Source organism: Pangasianodon hypophthalmus, chromosome 3 (assembly GCF_027358585.1).
Source record: "Pangasianodon hypophthalmus isolate fPanHyp1 chromosome 3, fPanHyp1.pri, whole genome shotgun sequence".
In the NCBI taxonomy this organism is placed as follows: Eukaryota; Metazoa; Chordata; class Actinopteri; order Siluriformes; family Pangasiidae; genus Pangasianodon; species Pangasianodon hypophthalmus.
Window position 1 is genome coordinate 16,164,923 of NC_069712.1, and position 14,594 is coordinate 16,179,516.

Consider the following 14,594-nt stretch of genomic DNA (forward strand, 5'->3'; position numbering starts at 1 on the left):
TTGCAAATATTTTCCATACTCAAGTAAAGTACAAATTCCCTAAAATTATACTTATCCATAATAAACAATTACATAAGTATGTTCCACCTATGAGAGTTACAGCATAATACAGCAAACATTGAAAAGTAGTTTATTGATTTGTTTTTCTTGCTTGTCTGAATTGTACAGGGTGTCATTTGTTATAGCACTCTGCTTAGGATGTCCCTTTAGTCTCTGAAGAACAAACTTGTGTAGTCATATACAGGCACAGTGTTTTTCCACCTGTCCTAGTCAACGAATGAACAACTCAGTGCTCTTTCTGAGCAGATGATCATGAAGACTCGAGTCTTTTTTTATTGTTATTTGGAGTTTGGGTTAAGTAGACTTCTACACATCTTTGAATTGTCCCTGTGGAGTGCTGTCTCTTCTCCTGAGAGAGTCCATTTTCGTTTGCTTTGCTGACCAAGTTTTCTTCTGTTTTGAATGTCTACTTGGGTAGACACTCTCTCTCTAAGGAGGAAAATGAAAACGCTGATTAAAATACAGAACATAAACTTAGTTATCTCTATAAAAGTAACAGTTAACAGTATTCTGTATTCTCAATAGTGTACATCTTTAATATTAGAAACATGTACTGGCTGTACATGTACTGTATGTCAGGCTAAATTCACCTGTGAATAATATGTTTAGATTTTTATGATATTATAGTCATATAAGTTGTCATGTGTATCATATCCTTTGACTGGTCAATGTAAAGCATAATGACAGTAATGTATTGCGTGAACACTGTGAAGCTTGTATGATGAACATTGCATATATTCATTCTGAAACCAAAAATATAATTTAAATTAGTCTTTTTTTAATCTAAGTATTTTTCATGTTCTTCTACCTGTAAAGCAGAGGCTCTCTGATAAGCTGCAGACAGTATTGTACAGGCGTGTCATAGAAGCTAACAGTGGTGACAAATCTGACAGAAGGATCCATCTTCACCACGGTCTCAGCCGTAGTGCTCATGAGTGGAGCGTCTACTTCTGCCCTGGCACTGACAACTAGTGAGAACCTAAGAAAAGCACCGGATTGTTTTTTAAAAATAGATTCTTCTTAATAAATTCCCCAAGAATGATTGATCTATGGATCACACTGACGTTATAGGTGTTAGTAACAAAAGACATAAAGAATAGAAGTGACAAAGTAAAACACACACTCAATAACTTCATTTCATAATTGGATTATATATAGAATTTTACATACTTGTTATCGACAGAGGTTTTTGACTCCTGAGTGAATAAGCTGAATGCCAAATCAGCTGCTACGTCAACTGAAAGACCTCCATGAAAAACCCCCTGAGCTTGTAGACCAGACTGGAGAATGAGACTCTGATAGAGATAAGGGCACATAGGCTGTTTTAAGTTCTGCTTTGAATGGTTTCTGCTTTGGGATTTTCTGTAAAGGCTTTATTCTGATCAGATCTGATTTTAAATTTTATCTCATATTTGTGGTATGTATTTTTATTATGTACCTCAGAGAGTCAACTCTGAGAGTACAGAATGAATTATGGAATAAGATATCAATTTTCAATGAATAATGTATAACTGAAAAAAAATGCATCTGCAAACTTTTACCTGTCTGTGATCGAGAACAAGAATATTTCCAGAGATAATGTTCACTGGTCCTTCACCTGCTGAGAAGTACTTGATCATCAAGTCTGAATAGCCCTGGAAGAAGACAATGGGCTGGATTTGCACGCCCAGAAACATGGCTGACATGCCTGCCATTAGCTCTTCCTCTTCTGCTCCCTTAGTTGCTTCGGTCCCAAATAGAGAATCAAGACCACTCGTTTCTAGAGAAACCTGGGGCATACAAAAATACAAGCTAATATATTGTTTCTTTTTTTTACTTTCTAATGTTCACTAGGTGGCAGATGACTCCCATCTATGAACAATTAATATCTATTGTATTTTTATGAAAATTCAAGTTGTCATGGTAACTCTCAATTATACAGTAATCAAACAGTATTGTGCAGTAATGATTTAATGATGTTCAGTTCAGATGAGCTCATTCATTAGTGCTGGGTTTATGAAAGTGCAAAAATGACACTACAATAATGTATACTGACCTTCAGATTACTTTACCATACTCTTTGTCAAGATGCAGGTTAACATTTCTAAAGCATCCCTAAAACTGCTTTTCTGGTCTATGTTACAAGCATTTATTTATATAAGCTACTGAATATTACGGTTGTTTTTTTGTACCTGCAGTAAAGGCAAACTTCTCCCTCTGGTTTGGGTATAGAAATGGCTGTTGCTTTGCTTTAGAGCTCCAGCTTCGGAGAAGAGAAATTCGAAGTCATATGATGCAACCATGTTTTTGTTCTCTGTGGAGCATTAAACATGCTAAGATGAAAAATACCCTCATATCACATAGCATATTCGAGACTATTCTCACTCAGTTTAAATTCTTTTATATAAAGTTAGTTGGCCGACAAAAATAGAAGCGATAATGTTGATAAGGTCTAGATTTAGAATCTGGGAAGTGAATGGAAACATTTACTACCTGTCATCAGTCCAGCGTATGATGAGGAACAACCAAGTCGTGCAAGATGGAAATAATTATTCAGCTTTGGATCTTTCAACACGGTACGAATGACATTTCTAAAAAGAGATAAGCAGATTTTGATAAGCAGAGGAAGATTCTTTTCTGAATTTATATCAAAATCCCATCAGAGTAGTTGTGAATATCATGCATTTTGTAAAAATATAACTGAGCAAAAGATGCTGAAAAATCCCTTAAGGCAATGTTTTGAAGAAAAAAACAATAAGCCATTTTTTTTATCTTCTAGGAAAAAGATCCTACCTGGCAGGAGAATCTGACTGTAGCATGCTCATAATTTTGGTCGTAAGAAACTTGGAGACCTCAGGCTTTTCCTCTGCAATTTTCAGGATTATCTCTCGGACATCTATGTCCAGAGGATCATACATAAGCAAGAGCTGGGCAGCATCCAGACGTACAGGAGCAGGAAAAGGCTTCTTTCTTTGGGTAAAAATGTCTCTGGCATGCTCCTTAACCTAATGAGAGAGTATATACCAAAAGGTAATCATGCTGCTGTTTACGCAGCGGTGGCATTGGATATGCAGTGATTCTGGAAGGGCATCAATTTAATCTTTTGTTTTCTCTTCAGTCTTTCAAAATCTACAAGACTTTAAAAAGTGAATGTTTATTTTACCTCTTTTGTGATATATTGAGATGGAAAGGCCTGCAGTGCTGAGAGTACAATGCTTGACAGAGATTTGGAGTGGTCAATATACTGGAGAAGGACAGGCACTGTCTCTGGAAGACGAGCACTTTTTAGGGCTAGCAGGTATGACTTTATCTCTCTCTCTTCAGTGGATGCACTCAGCCCTTTCACAATAAGTCTCTTAGCATGTTCAACTTCCTTGGAAGTAAAATACAAAGTGTAGAAAGTTTAACATAGATCATTTAATTTCTTCCATCCATAGAATGCTGTGATAAGTGTCTTCCTAAAAATGTAGGCAAATAAATAAACATAAATATAAAAACAAACTAAAAAACATTGTCTTTTATTTTACCTGAAGGTGGCACATATCTGCAGAACACATTTTCCTTATTACTGTCCCAAGAACAATGAGAGCCATTTCGTGCGTCTCCCACCGTGCAGATGTGTGTGTAAGGATGCGCTAGAGGACAAACCATAAACAGTATAATTAAGAAAAAAGTACCTAATTATAACTCAAGAGTAAATACAGTTTAGAAAAATAAACCCCATTTCACTCACAGTGATGATATTAATTAAATGAGTGGATGGCTGAGAAGAGAATGCGCAGGCATAGAGGAATTTCTGCAGCAGTGGTGATGTCTTTGGATTTGTGATGTTGATATAAGAGACAAGAGCCTCCAGTGAAGCAGGTGTAGAGGCTGCTGCAGCCGCATCTATCAGAATAGGACTAAAGAGATAATAATAATAATAATAAGTCAACAACTCTGCTGGCACAGAAACAGGCATAATTTATTTAATTTATACTTACACAAATTTGGCATGAGATTTTTTAAAAATATTTTTAATTTCAGCCATTTCCAGATTTCGCAGGGATTCTGACAGCTGGAGAAACATGTTCACTGTCGCTGACTGAGTGTGCAACCCTTTTGCTTTCAGACGATGTAGGATTTTAGGAACCTAAAAGATTTCAACAAAAAGTGAACCGGTTTTTGGGATTTTTATTTATTTTTTTACATTAATTCTGTCTTCTTTGAATAACTTGAGATCCATTATAAACACTTAGATAATAAGCCCCGCTTAAACCACACTTTTCAGGATCATGACAGTACAATGGGATTCTTAAGAATGTATGTGTGTTTTGAGGCTATACATTTATTAGGCATTGCTCTTTGAGAAATCATTGTAACTTACTGAATATCTGTTTGTGGCAGGCTGTCTGACAGCAGGTATTGCATGAATAGTATGATTCACATAGCCTGCCTTGAGAGAACTGAGCACGCCCTGCAGTGCTCCCTGTTCCTCATTAGGACCAGAGTGTGTTGATAAGAGCTGCAAAAACTGCCTAAAGACAATTGCACAGATTTCACCACATTCAGTCTCATACACAATCATGATTTAATCTTATAAAATTAATGTGGCCTGCTTATAATGCAGTATACTTTTAAACTTCATCTAGTTCAACCAAACAATCATGCAGCATACCTTGAAGAAATGTGGATTCCGACAGTAGGATGTTCATCTAAAACCAGTGAGCGTAATTCCTCAGAAATTACTGATTTTATGTGGCTACCATCCATGGTGAAAACTGTTTCAGAACTCCCACCTGAACTCACCCTAAAGAGCTAAAGTTACAGAAATATATAGGACAAAACACATGACATCTCTTATAGTTTAATAAATCATAATTCTTAGATGTTTCAGTGCCAATCTAGGGCTAAGGTACATGTCTGCTGTTAATAGAATATTGTGAATATGGTGTAGTTACAATATTAGCTCTGTGGTGTTTAACACTTAAATTTGCAGCATGTCAACTGTGTGAGCTGGAAAGCTGTTTAAGATTTGTTCTCAGGTTCAAGATTTTACATTACTGATTGCCCAAATTAAAAGCTCACATGACCCTGTACAACTGTGTGTTGTGTTCTCTGAGCAGCATACTACTAACATTGTTATACAGTGCAAAATAAGATTCCATCATCAGTTGACATGAAAGTTCCAACCTCTTATGACTACAGAATATGTAATATTTATACCTGGTTAGCGAACATCATACCATCAGGCATTATCTTTTCACAGTTTTCATGATGTTTGACTTTGATGATGTCATCCCCTGACGTGTGGTGTGAGACCTGGCACTGTCCTGTTGTGTCATCCTGAAATAAAATGAGTCATAAGCCAAAATATTTTAATTAAATGGACAACATACTCCTATCATTCAGCAAAATGGAAAAGTATAACTATTGTTATAGTAAGTTAACAATATAGTAATTAACTATAGTATGTAAAATGCCAAAATAAAAGTGATTTGAGTAACTTGTGCTGAAAATGTGAAAAACATGACTTTAAGGTCAGAGAGATCAGAATTTTTTTTTTAAGTTTTCAGCTTACTTCCATAATGATTCCAGATTGAGCTTGAATTTGGAGCAGCGACACCAATCCTTTTTTGAAATTCAAGCTGACCGTGTTGTCCGAAGAAACATCAAAAACTCCTTTAATCTAAATATACCCCAGAGATGTTAATGGACATTTTATTTAAGTTTAGCAAAGGTATTACATGACATGAGATCCTTATGTTTTACAGTAGGTCCTTTAGTAAATGCCAGTGGATTCTGAGTTTTAGAAATGCAATGCCAGAGAAACAGGAAGAGATAAATTAAAGAGATAATCAAATACAATTTATGTCAGAGACTGATCATTTTGAAATCGGTGTAGAAAAAAATTGCAATACTTTAAAAAAACCTTTGTGTTTGAAAAAAAAAACATTCAACTAAAACTATATAATTTCTCTGTGGGTTGAGATCAAAATATAACCTATTGCGTATGTTATTCTTTTTATATATTAATTTTGCTTATTTTCATGAGTGCCAAGAATTCTTGAGGGCACTGTACATTTCCACATTAAACATAAAAGCTAATCTAATTCAATATGGTAAGGACCATCTCATAAATGTATAACACCTGCTTCAGCAAGCTTTCCTCATTCTTTATTCCTTATTATTATCAAGATTAATATTTTATTAGTTTATTTTGAATAAATAAATAAATATCCGTCTAGTTTCTGCACTGACTCCACAGAGGTGATTAACCTCATCCACAAATAGCTATACTGACTGCAGTTTTTTTTTTTTTTTTTTTAAATCCCAACTAGGATGAATCTAACTGATGAGTTGTGCTGGTTGTGCTTCTGCTTGGTTTGAATCAAAACCTTTAGCAGCACTGCATAAGACAGGGCATCTGTGCTCTACTTGAGTTTTCCATTTTTCAGACGAATGAACATACCTTTCCTGAGTGGACATGCACAAGAAATGGTTCCTTAAAATGTTCAGAGCCACTCGCCATGTCACCAAGGACCAAGGGTGTGCTGGTGGAGTCACTTGAATTGGGAATAAGTTTTAGATCTCGAATCTGCAGAAAAAGTGTGCACACAACATATAATAAAATACAATTTACAAAACCCTTGCAGATGAAAAGCAATTCATGTAGATGTGCAGTAATAGAAACATTAAATATTACATACCCAAAAAAAAATTGATAAAATCCTTAAGCTTAAAAGTCCTTTATTTCCAATATAAAACTTACTTGTAAGTGCAGAAGCTGCTCTTGCTGGCTGTTCCTCCATAGTGAATGGATGTGTATGACTGCTAGCATAGTGAATGCAGTAACTTCTCCAAAATCCACAGAGATGGGAGCCACCGCCATAGACGTGCTGTACTCATACTCATACTGAACCCCCGAATCGAAGTGGAGGTCTGTACTCAGCACAACTGAAACACCAGCACCGTTTATACTCACAATGAAGTGCAAAAATGGTAACTAATGCATAGTGGAATTATTAAATGTATAAGCAGGGTGAAATTACTGAACGCAGTATCAAAATTAGAAAGAGCTGTATTTCAGTAATGCATCAGCTGTCAGAAATTCCACATTATTAACTTCATCAATCAAACAGAAGTCAATAAATATTGTAAAATACTTGAAGAAGCATTAAATCCCTCAGGAAAATCATTCAAATGAATAAAATCTTCTTACCTATCACATTGTCCCTAATTCCAATAAGAAAAAGGAAGCAAAATATCAAATAAACGGATGGCTTCATCTTTCTGGACTGGAGCAGCAAGAGTACTCTGGCAGGTTTACTCGGTCAGTCTGACAAAGAACAGAGTCAACAAATACGCTTTACCAGTGAAAACAGGGATGATGCAATAGACAAACTGAATATCTGCCAGACAGAGACTCATATTATATGTTTTGTACTGTGGCTTAAATACCTGTAATGAATTGATCCATGTCAACATGTGTTTATTCAGTAGCATCAGTTTCTTCTCTGTGGCAATAACTAAAGATGATCATTGCATTACGTGGCACAGTGGTGAAGTGGATAGTAATGCCACGTCATGGCTCAGGGGTCCGCTCCATCCTGAGCTCAGGATTCCTCCTCAGTGCCCAGTTTCCTCCAACCTCCATCATAAACCAGGTAGGTAGGTGGATTGGCTACATTAAATTGCCCCTAGGTGTGAGTGAGTGTATACAGTATATGTTATGTGTATTAGTCATGATATATTTCAGTGATGTTTATTGATTTCAGCCACCAAGCTTAATCATTGGATTACATTTTTTTCAACAATTACACTGATTAAAAAAACATATCCCATTAAAGCATATTATGTTCTAAAGCAAGGGGATCAAGAATTTATTACCTTTTATTTTTACCCTACATGATATTGCTTTATGTGAAAGTAAAAAAAAACACTGCTCCAATAATAAGGGCACGAGAGGACATGGTGTTATTGGTCCAACATGATCCAGACAGAGAACATTCAAAAAAGGTCTCTCTGACCTCTCCTTTGAGCAAACTGAAGTCATACTACTGGAAGTATAAAGTTTATCTTTAAACCAAAGTATAAAGTTTAACTTTACCTTAGGAGAGGTAAAATATTTAGATTTTTCTCATTTATCATAGCAAATGTCTTATCTGTAAGTAAACCTGAGATAAGGCGGATTGTGGCAGAGGGCACAATGACACTACTGAAATGTGCATACAGATAAAACTCCACAGCCTGTTTAAACGTACAGAAACCTAATGCTGTAGGATCTAGGCACGTTGTTTTAGGCTGTGTTTTTTTAGTTGTTTGAAAAATTCCCTAGGTTTCACAGAAAATGGTTTTTGCTTGATTCATAAAGCATTATCATCTTCGTTTATGCTGATAAACAGGAAACAATTTTAATTGGATGTCCTTAAAAAAAAATTCAAAGATTCAGAACCTTTTCTATGCTCCTGAATCTGACTGACAAGGTATAATCTGAATTCTCTGTAGAATATCTATTCATTTTAATCTGGTGCTTTCCTTATCTTTTGTGTTTTAACACAGGTTAATAAGCAAAACTTTCAGCATGATATAATGATCATGATTATGCATGCAGTCAAGAGTGCAGCTATTCCACCACTTACAGTACACGCCACCATTATTGTAATATTTCTTGTTTTCCTCTAACAGGCTGCTTCTCTATACAAGGAGTTCTGAATTTACAAACAAACTTTACACTAAACCACTTGTCTGTCCCCAAGTCTGTGTTGTACTTGGCTGTATCACACCTTTACACCAGTGGTCTTCAATCTTATCTGCAATGGTCCAGTGTGGTTGCAGGTTTTAGATAGGAGACAGTAGGCATAGTCTTTTGAAGACAAGAACAAATAATTAAACAAGTGGAATCGGGACTCTTATTTGGTTGGAATGAGAACCTACAGCCACACCAGTCTTTTTCAGATAAGACCGAAGGCCCATGCTTTACATTAAGTTTTAGGTTTTTCAATTCAATCCAGTTCAATTTTATTTGTATAGCATTTTTAACAATAGAAATTGTCACAAGGTAGCTTTACAGAAATCCATATGTTGATTTAAATCTTAATAAGCAAGCCTGAGGTGACAGTGGCAGGGAAGAACTTCCTGAGACAATATGAAGAAACCTCGGGAGGAACCAGACTCAAAAAGGAACCTCTGGGAAACACCAGATTGTGCTATTATTATACATTACTATTATAAATCATTACTTTACCACAATTGCACATAGTATACATTTTGTAAAGTATGCTGAAAGGATTGAAATTCAGTTTGTTTTATATTAATCTTCTAACATATCAGAAATTCCTGAGATTTCCCTACACATATAGCTTATTAGTATCAACATATTATATTAATATCTTCATATATAACAGATATATGAAAATGTAAGCAACAAAATTTAATTTGTATAATGAGCTTGATGTTTGCAGTGCCAGACTGTCTTTAAAATCAGGTCTAGGTTATCATGTAAGCACTGAGTAAATACTGTAGGCCAATACAGAAGGGATAACCTGCTGGGTAACCTAAAAGCGGATGACCTGACAAAGTATTTACTGTAAATTATTTAAACGTTACTAGAGCATGTAACATAGAGGAACATTCTCCAAGCTATCATGGGTTAGCAAAAGGTTACTGCGAGGTTCAAAAGATGTAAAGGTTATGGGAATGTCAGGGAAACATTAGGGAGATGTTTTCTGAGCCATAAGACACAACAAAATGTCATATTTCCAGAAAACCACCTGGGAACTAAAAAAAACCCAGACGTGTTCTCAGAACATTTCGGGAACCAAAAACAATCATTCTCAGAATATTCTGGAAACACTGTTCAGATATTACTGCTTTCATATATAAGAATGTAAGTCACAGAGTTACAAATAGCTACAATGCCAGGCTGTCTTTAACATCAGGTCTTTTTTTAATTTTTCAATAATACACATCCCTCGGCCAATACAGAAGGATAGCCTGTGCTGGGTAACAGTGTAATCTAGGAGGGGCTTATTAAAGTTAAATTTATTAAATTATTCAAATAAAACTGCTCCAGGTCTTATCTCTAAATGTGCTAGTCTTGTCTCTAATGTTTACTGACCTTTAGCAGTAGGAAAATTTCATTATAGCTATTTTTTTTTAATAAAAATGAACCCTTTACTTTTTTCTCGATTTTATGTAAATCCTTTTGTGTGTGTGTTGAATATATGTTGAATTTTATCTTGAATATATGTTAAATTAACAATTAAATGTCTAAATATCAATATATAGAAGTGAGTGCATTTTTAATATTTTCATACAGTGAATGTACTTAAGGGCAGGCAGTATTTTTCTTATCCTCCTGCCGCGAAGTACTTTTCTAAAGTTCGTCTGCTTTTTATAGTCAGGCAATAACGCGGCTACCCAAACACCGATCCGCTCAGGCATATTGCAGGCCACCTTCAGGTCCTCCTTCCTTTTTCTCGTCCCTGAGCGAGCCGACGCCAAGATGGTGAGTTTTCGTGAAATAAATTTTGAAAATAATCTAATAAAATCCTCGCAATCATAAGCACCAAACCTACCCAGTTAGTATAATAAAGTTCTGTATATGGTCTCTGAATGTATTAAGGCTATATTGACATGAATGTAGATGTGTAAGTTTATTTCTTGTGTGTAATATGATGTGGTAGGCTGTAGGTCTGTGTTTAGCTTAGCGTTGTGTTACTGGGGGCTCAGTCCGTGCTCGTGCTCCAGTATACTCTGTGTAGAAGAAGAAGAAGCCTTGTAGAAATTGACTTTAACATATAAAACCTTAGTTTTCTAGAGTTTTTAACTATTGTTGTTAGTGTGTGTGTGAAAATTAAACAGCTAGGTATAGTTAGCCCAATGCTAAGCTAGTTAGCTATCTGCTGCCTCGTCGGTCCTCTTCAAAGCTCGCAGCTAAAGTTAACTAGCTTTGTTAGTTATTAGTGCTGGGCCCTGTATGGTCCTGAGTTATTTTGATTATTTTTGGAGATGTGTCTTAGCAATGCTAATGCTTATGGTCTGGCCTTGAAAGTTTAGTTGAAATTAATTGTAACATGTCGGTGAAATTAGTACCTTAGCTGTCACTATGGAAGCTCTTGTTTATTTGTTTAATATGACTGAATGTGTGTAAATGTGTGCATGCACAAATAATCAGTTTATCCCTTTCTTTATCAGAACGACAGTGTCACACTCAGGACTCGGAAGTTCATGACGAACCGCCTGCTTCAGAGGAAGCAGATGGTAAGTGAGAGATGAAACAGTCTGGTGGTTAGAGTGTACCTGTCATGTTGATGCTTGATAAGTGATGCACGCTTTCCTTCGCAGGTTTTGGATGTCCTGCACCCTGGAAAAGCAACAGTCCCCAAGACTGAAATCAGGGAGAAGCTTGCCAAAATGTACAAGACCACACCTGATGTGGTGTTCGTCTTCGGTTTCAAGACTCAGTTTGGTGGCGGCAAAACAACAGGTTTCGCCATGGTGTACGATTCACTGGACTACGCCAAGAAGAACGAGCCCAAATACAGACTGGCCAGAGTGAGACGTTGCTCCATGCTTTTTCATTTCTAATTTAAAAAAATAGTCTGAAGTAATATCAGTTTCTTCTAGTAAAATAAGTAGAACATGAAAATGACTGCTATGTGCTGAATCAAGGATGTCCATGCAGTAATGTTAGTCAGGTTTTTAAACATGTGCTTTTTCCTTATTTTAGCACGGTCTCTATGAGAAGAAAAAGACCTCCAGAAAACAGCGCAAGGAAAGAAAGAACAGAATGAAGAAAGTACGGGGCATCAAGAAAGCCACCGTTGGTGCTGCCGGCAAGAAGGTAATATTAATCTATTTACAAATTTTCAATTCAGCTTTCTCAGTTCTGTCCATACCTTATTTGTCAGTCTTTACTTTTTTATTCTCACCTTTCTCATGCTTTAATGTCATCTTTCTTCTCACTTGTACATCTGGACTGTAGAAGGTAAATCTTGTGAATAGACTAATTGCTATTAAAGGTTTATTCGTGTGAGATCCCTTTATATCGTAGAATATTGTTTATCCCTTAATATCAGTGTTTCCTAATATCATAGAAAATTAACATGTAGTGTGCATATTATTGCAGGCTACTCATCCTTTCTTAAGGCTAACTATCTACCCACTTGAGTTAAAGGAGTAGATTATCAAAAAGGAAATGTACACTATTTACCCCTTTATGCTAAATGTAACTCCTCAGCTTAGATGTATTTTGTGTCTGAAGTTTTATTTTACTCAAGAAGGATTATAGGTTTGTCCCAAATCATGCAGTTAGTTATTTCAACAAAACATCAAAACAAGTCTGTATTTAAAAAATAAAGTACAAATCAAATGCTAACGCAAATACCTTGTATCTAATAATGCCATCTTCAAAGCCTCACCTCCCTGCGTCTTGATTGTGCAACATAAACAGTATGAGTAAGAAAGCGATTTGGGCTTTAAGATGATTTCTAATGTTTTAACTATGCGGTTTGCTTTATTCCAGTTTAGACTTTAATCTGAGGCTGTTTGAGATGGTATAGCTGTGTGTGGTCTGAAGTGTGATGCTAAACTGGAGGCTGTGGGCTTCTCTTACTTGTTAACTACATTAGCCTTGTAGCTCCAGTTCAACACTAAAGATGCAAACTTCAGATATCAAATATGTCTTATTTGCTCAACTACATTTAGTAAAGTGGGAATTTGTATATTCCATCTTATTTGAAAGTACTATTCCTTTAAAGGTACTGTACTTGACTCTTGCACTAATGTAATGAGCCGAAGTAGTAATGCAGAGGTAGACAAATCATACATTTTTTAGCTCTCTCACTGGGCAAGTGAAAGCTCTGCTGTACTGTGCTGCCCAGTCCTGTGTTGGTTGCTTAGGAGTCTAATTGACTACTAGAAAGTGACAGAAAGAAAAGCAGGCACACAGTCTGCTTGTCCTAGGCTCTTCTTGGCTACTGATTTGTCCACCACTGTAATGTAATTAGTAGATCTATGATACTGCTAATAAAAGGTACTGATGGCTTTCACAAGTTGCATAACCAACTTGCAGAAATAAAAAGTTAAATTTATTGGCAAGATAACGATTTAACCTCTTATGCTCCTTTAACATTTCCCAAAAAAAAAAAAAAATTTTTTTTTTGATCTAGTAATACAATGAAAAACAGTGCACAATGATTAAGAGAATTAAGGCAGAGAAGTGAACATGTGGAATGACACATTTGTTCTTTGGAGTTTAGGAGGTTAAAAACTTTCAGAGCATTTCTTTGCACGCATTTGTTGAACAAGGATCTCATTTTTTCCCACATTTTATGCCCTTTTTATTTTGCTTCTCCTGGATGTTTTCAGAAATGAGGTGTCAGGAAAAGGTAGAGCGGAAATCGGCATGGTGTGCTGATTGCAATCCACTTGTACCTTACGTAGTTGGAGTGCTCTGCATGTTAAAACTATAATACTTTGCCTATAAAGAAAATCACAGTTGAAGACAGTTGTTTGTATTTGTATTGTATGTATATCCTAATTTCTGACCAGGTAAAAGCTAAATTGCTGATTTTGTCACTAGTAATTGTGACCTGCACTATGAATTAAGAGCAGCATGATCAGTTAACTCTTTACATTTTTTATATATTAACTGATGAACTGCATGTTTGCTGACGTGTGACTACCAGATTCAATCTGTCGTCCAACTTTATCATTTGATATTTGTAGTAAACTGCCTGTAGAGTGCATAGAGAAGCAGCAGTAGATGACTCAGAAAAGCAAAATGCCATGAGTTCTTTTTCCAAATTGACTGTCTGTTTTCTAACGTATACTTTTTTTTTTCTTTTGTCCCAACAGTGAGACCTTCAGTGAAGATGATCATCCTGAATGTTCTTGTATATTGTCTGCAAATAAATTTCTAAAAGGAGGCTTGGTCTTGTATGGTTTCTTTGACTGCTGTAGGCACTGTATTCTGACGTAGTCGTTTCAACATTAAAAAGGAAAAAAACACAACATACTGTACTGGTTAAAACCTAAGATAGAGTGAGCGTTATAAAGTGGTGGGAAAGGAGCCCAAGAGAAATGAAGGTTTCAAAGCAATGAACTGCATCCAGAAAAGCTGCTTATAGTCTCAGGCATATTTTGCAACTAGTCTCTCACTGGTCACTCACACACTTAATAGTTGTAAAATTTAGCTCTGCAATGGCTTCTCCTGGTTATCCATTATGGTAGGAGAAAATAAGGCTTTCACTTTATTTGAAAATGATTTCTTTAACAGAGTCTCCATAGCCATGGAAAAGTCACAGCCAACAAATCAGCTGAGTTTGTAAGTGTTATGAGGTACCAATGTTTTAAAGCTGTCGTGAGCATTCAGATCACTGGTGTCTCAAAACTACTTAGTGTGGTTCAAATTCTCATGTCACATGATCACAAGGAAACGTGGGTTCAAAATGCTTTGGCAATAACTGGTGGCTTGAGTTTTGAACAACACTTTCAGAGTCAAACAGCTGATGCCAAATCAGTTTTACCCACAAACTCCCAGAATGTTTAAATGTGGTTCAGATGTGTCC

The 14,594-nt window shown here is 36.0% G+C and overlaps 2 protein-coding genes across 3 annotated transcripts; one reads left to right on the top strand and one right to left on the bottom strand.

The window, feature by feature from the left end:
• Positions 1–114: 114 nt before the first annotated feature.
• On the bottom strand, positions 115–7,440 carry LOC113544337 (microsomal triglyceride transfer protein large subunit). Its single transcript, XM_026943105.3, has 18 exons — positions 7,241–7,440; positions 6,791–6,975; positions 6,491–6,616; positions 5,600–5,707; positions 5,245–5,364; positions 4,697–4,836; positions 4,406–4,556; positions 4,023–4,171; positions 3,773–3,941; positions 3,567–3,674; positions 3,203–3,412; positions 2,833–3,044; positions 2,533–2,630; positions 2,232–2,353; positions 1,602–1,829; positions 1,231–1,355; positions 869–1,039; positions 115–489 (listed from the first exon to the last, which is right to left on the bottom strand). Exons 1-18 carry the CDS (start codon positions 7,305–7,307, stop codon positions 339–341), a joined length of 2,640 nt encoding a protein of 879 aa, XP_026798906.3. The 5' UTR covers positions 7,308–7,440; the 3' UTR covers positions 115–338.
• Positions 7,441–7,538: 98 nt separating this feature from the next.
• On the top strand, positions 7,539–13,952 carry rps24 (ribosomal protein S24). Of its 2 annotated transcripts, XM_034302829.2 has the most exons (7): positions 7,539–7,685; positions 10,421–10,528; positions 11,218–11,283; positions 11,368–11,577; positions 11,753–11,866; positions 13,393–13,412; positions 13,882–13,952. In XM_034302829.2, exons 1-6 carry the CDS (start codon positions 7,554–7,556, stop codon positions 13,396–13,398), a joined length of 636 nt encoding a protein of 211 aa, XP_034158720.2. In that variant the 5' UTR covers positions 7,539–7,553; the 3' UTR covers positions 13,399–13,412; positions 13,882–13,952. The 2 variants fall into 2 exon arrangements, with proteins under 2 accessions (XP_034158720.2, XP_034158721.2); XM_034302830.2 differs by lacking the exon at positions 13,393–13,412.
• The last annotated feature ends 642 nt before the right edge of the window (positions 13,953–14,594 follow it).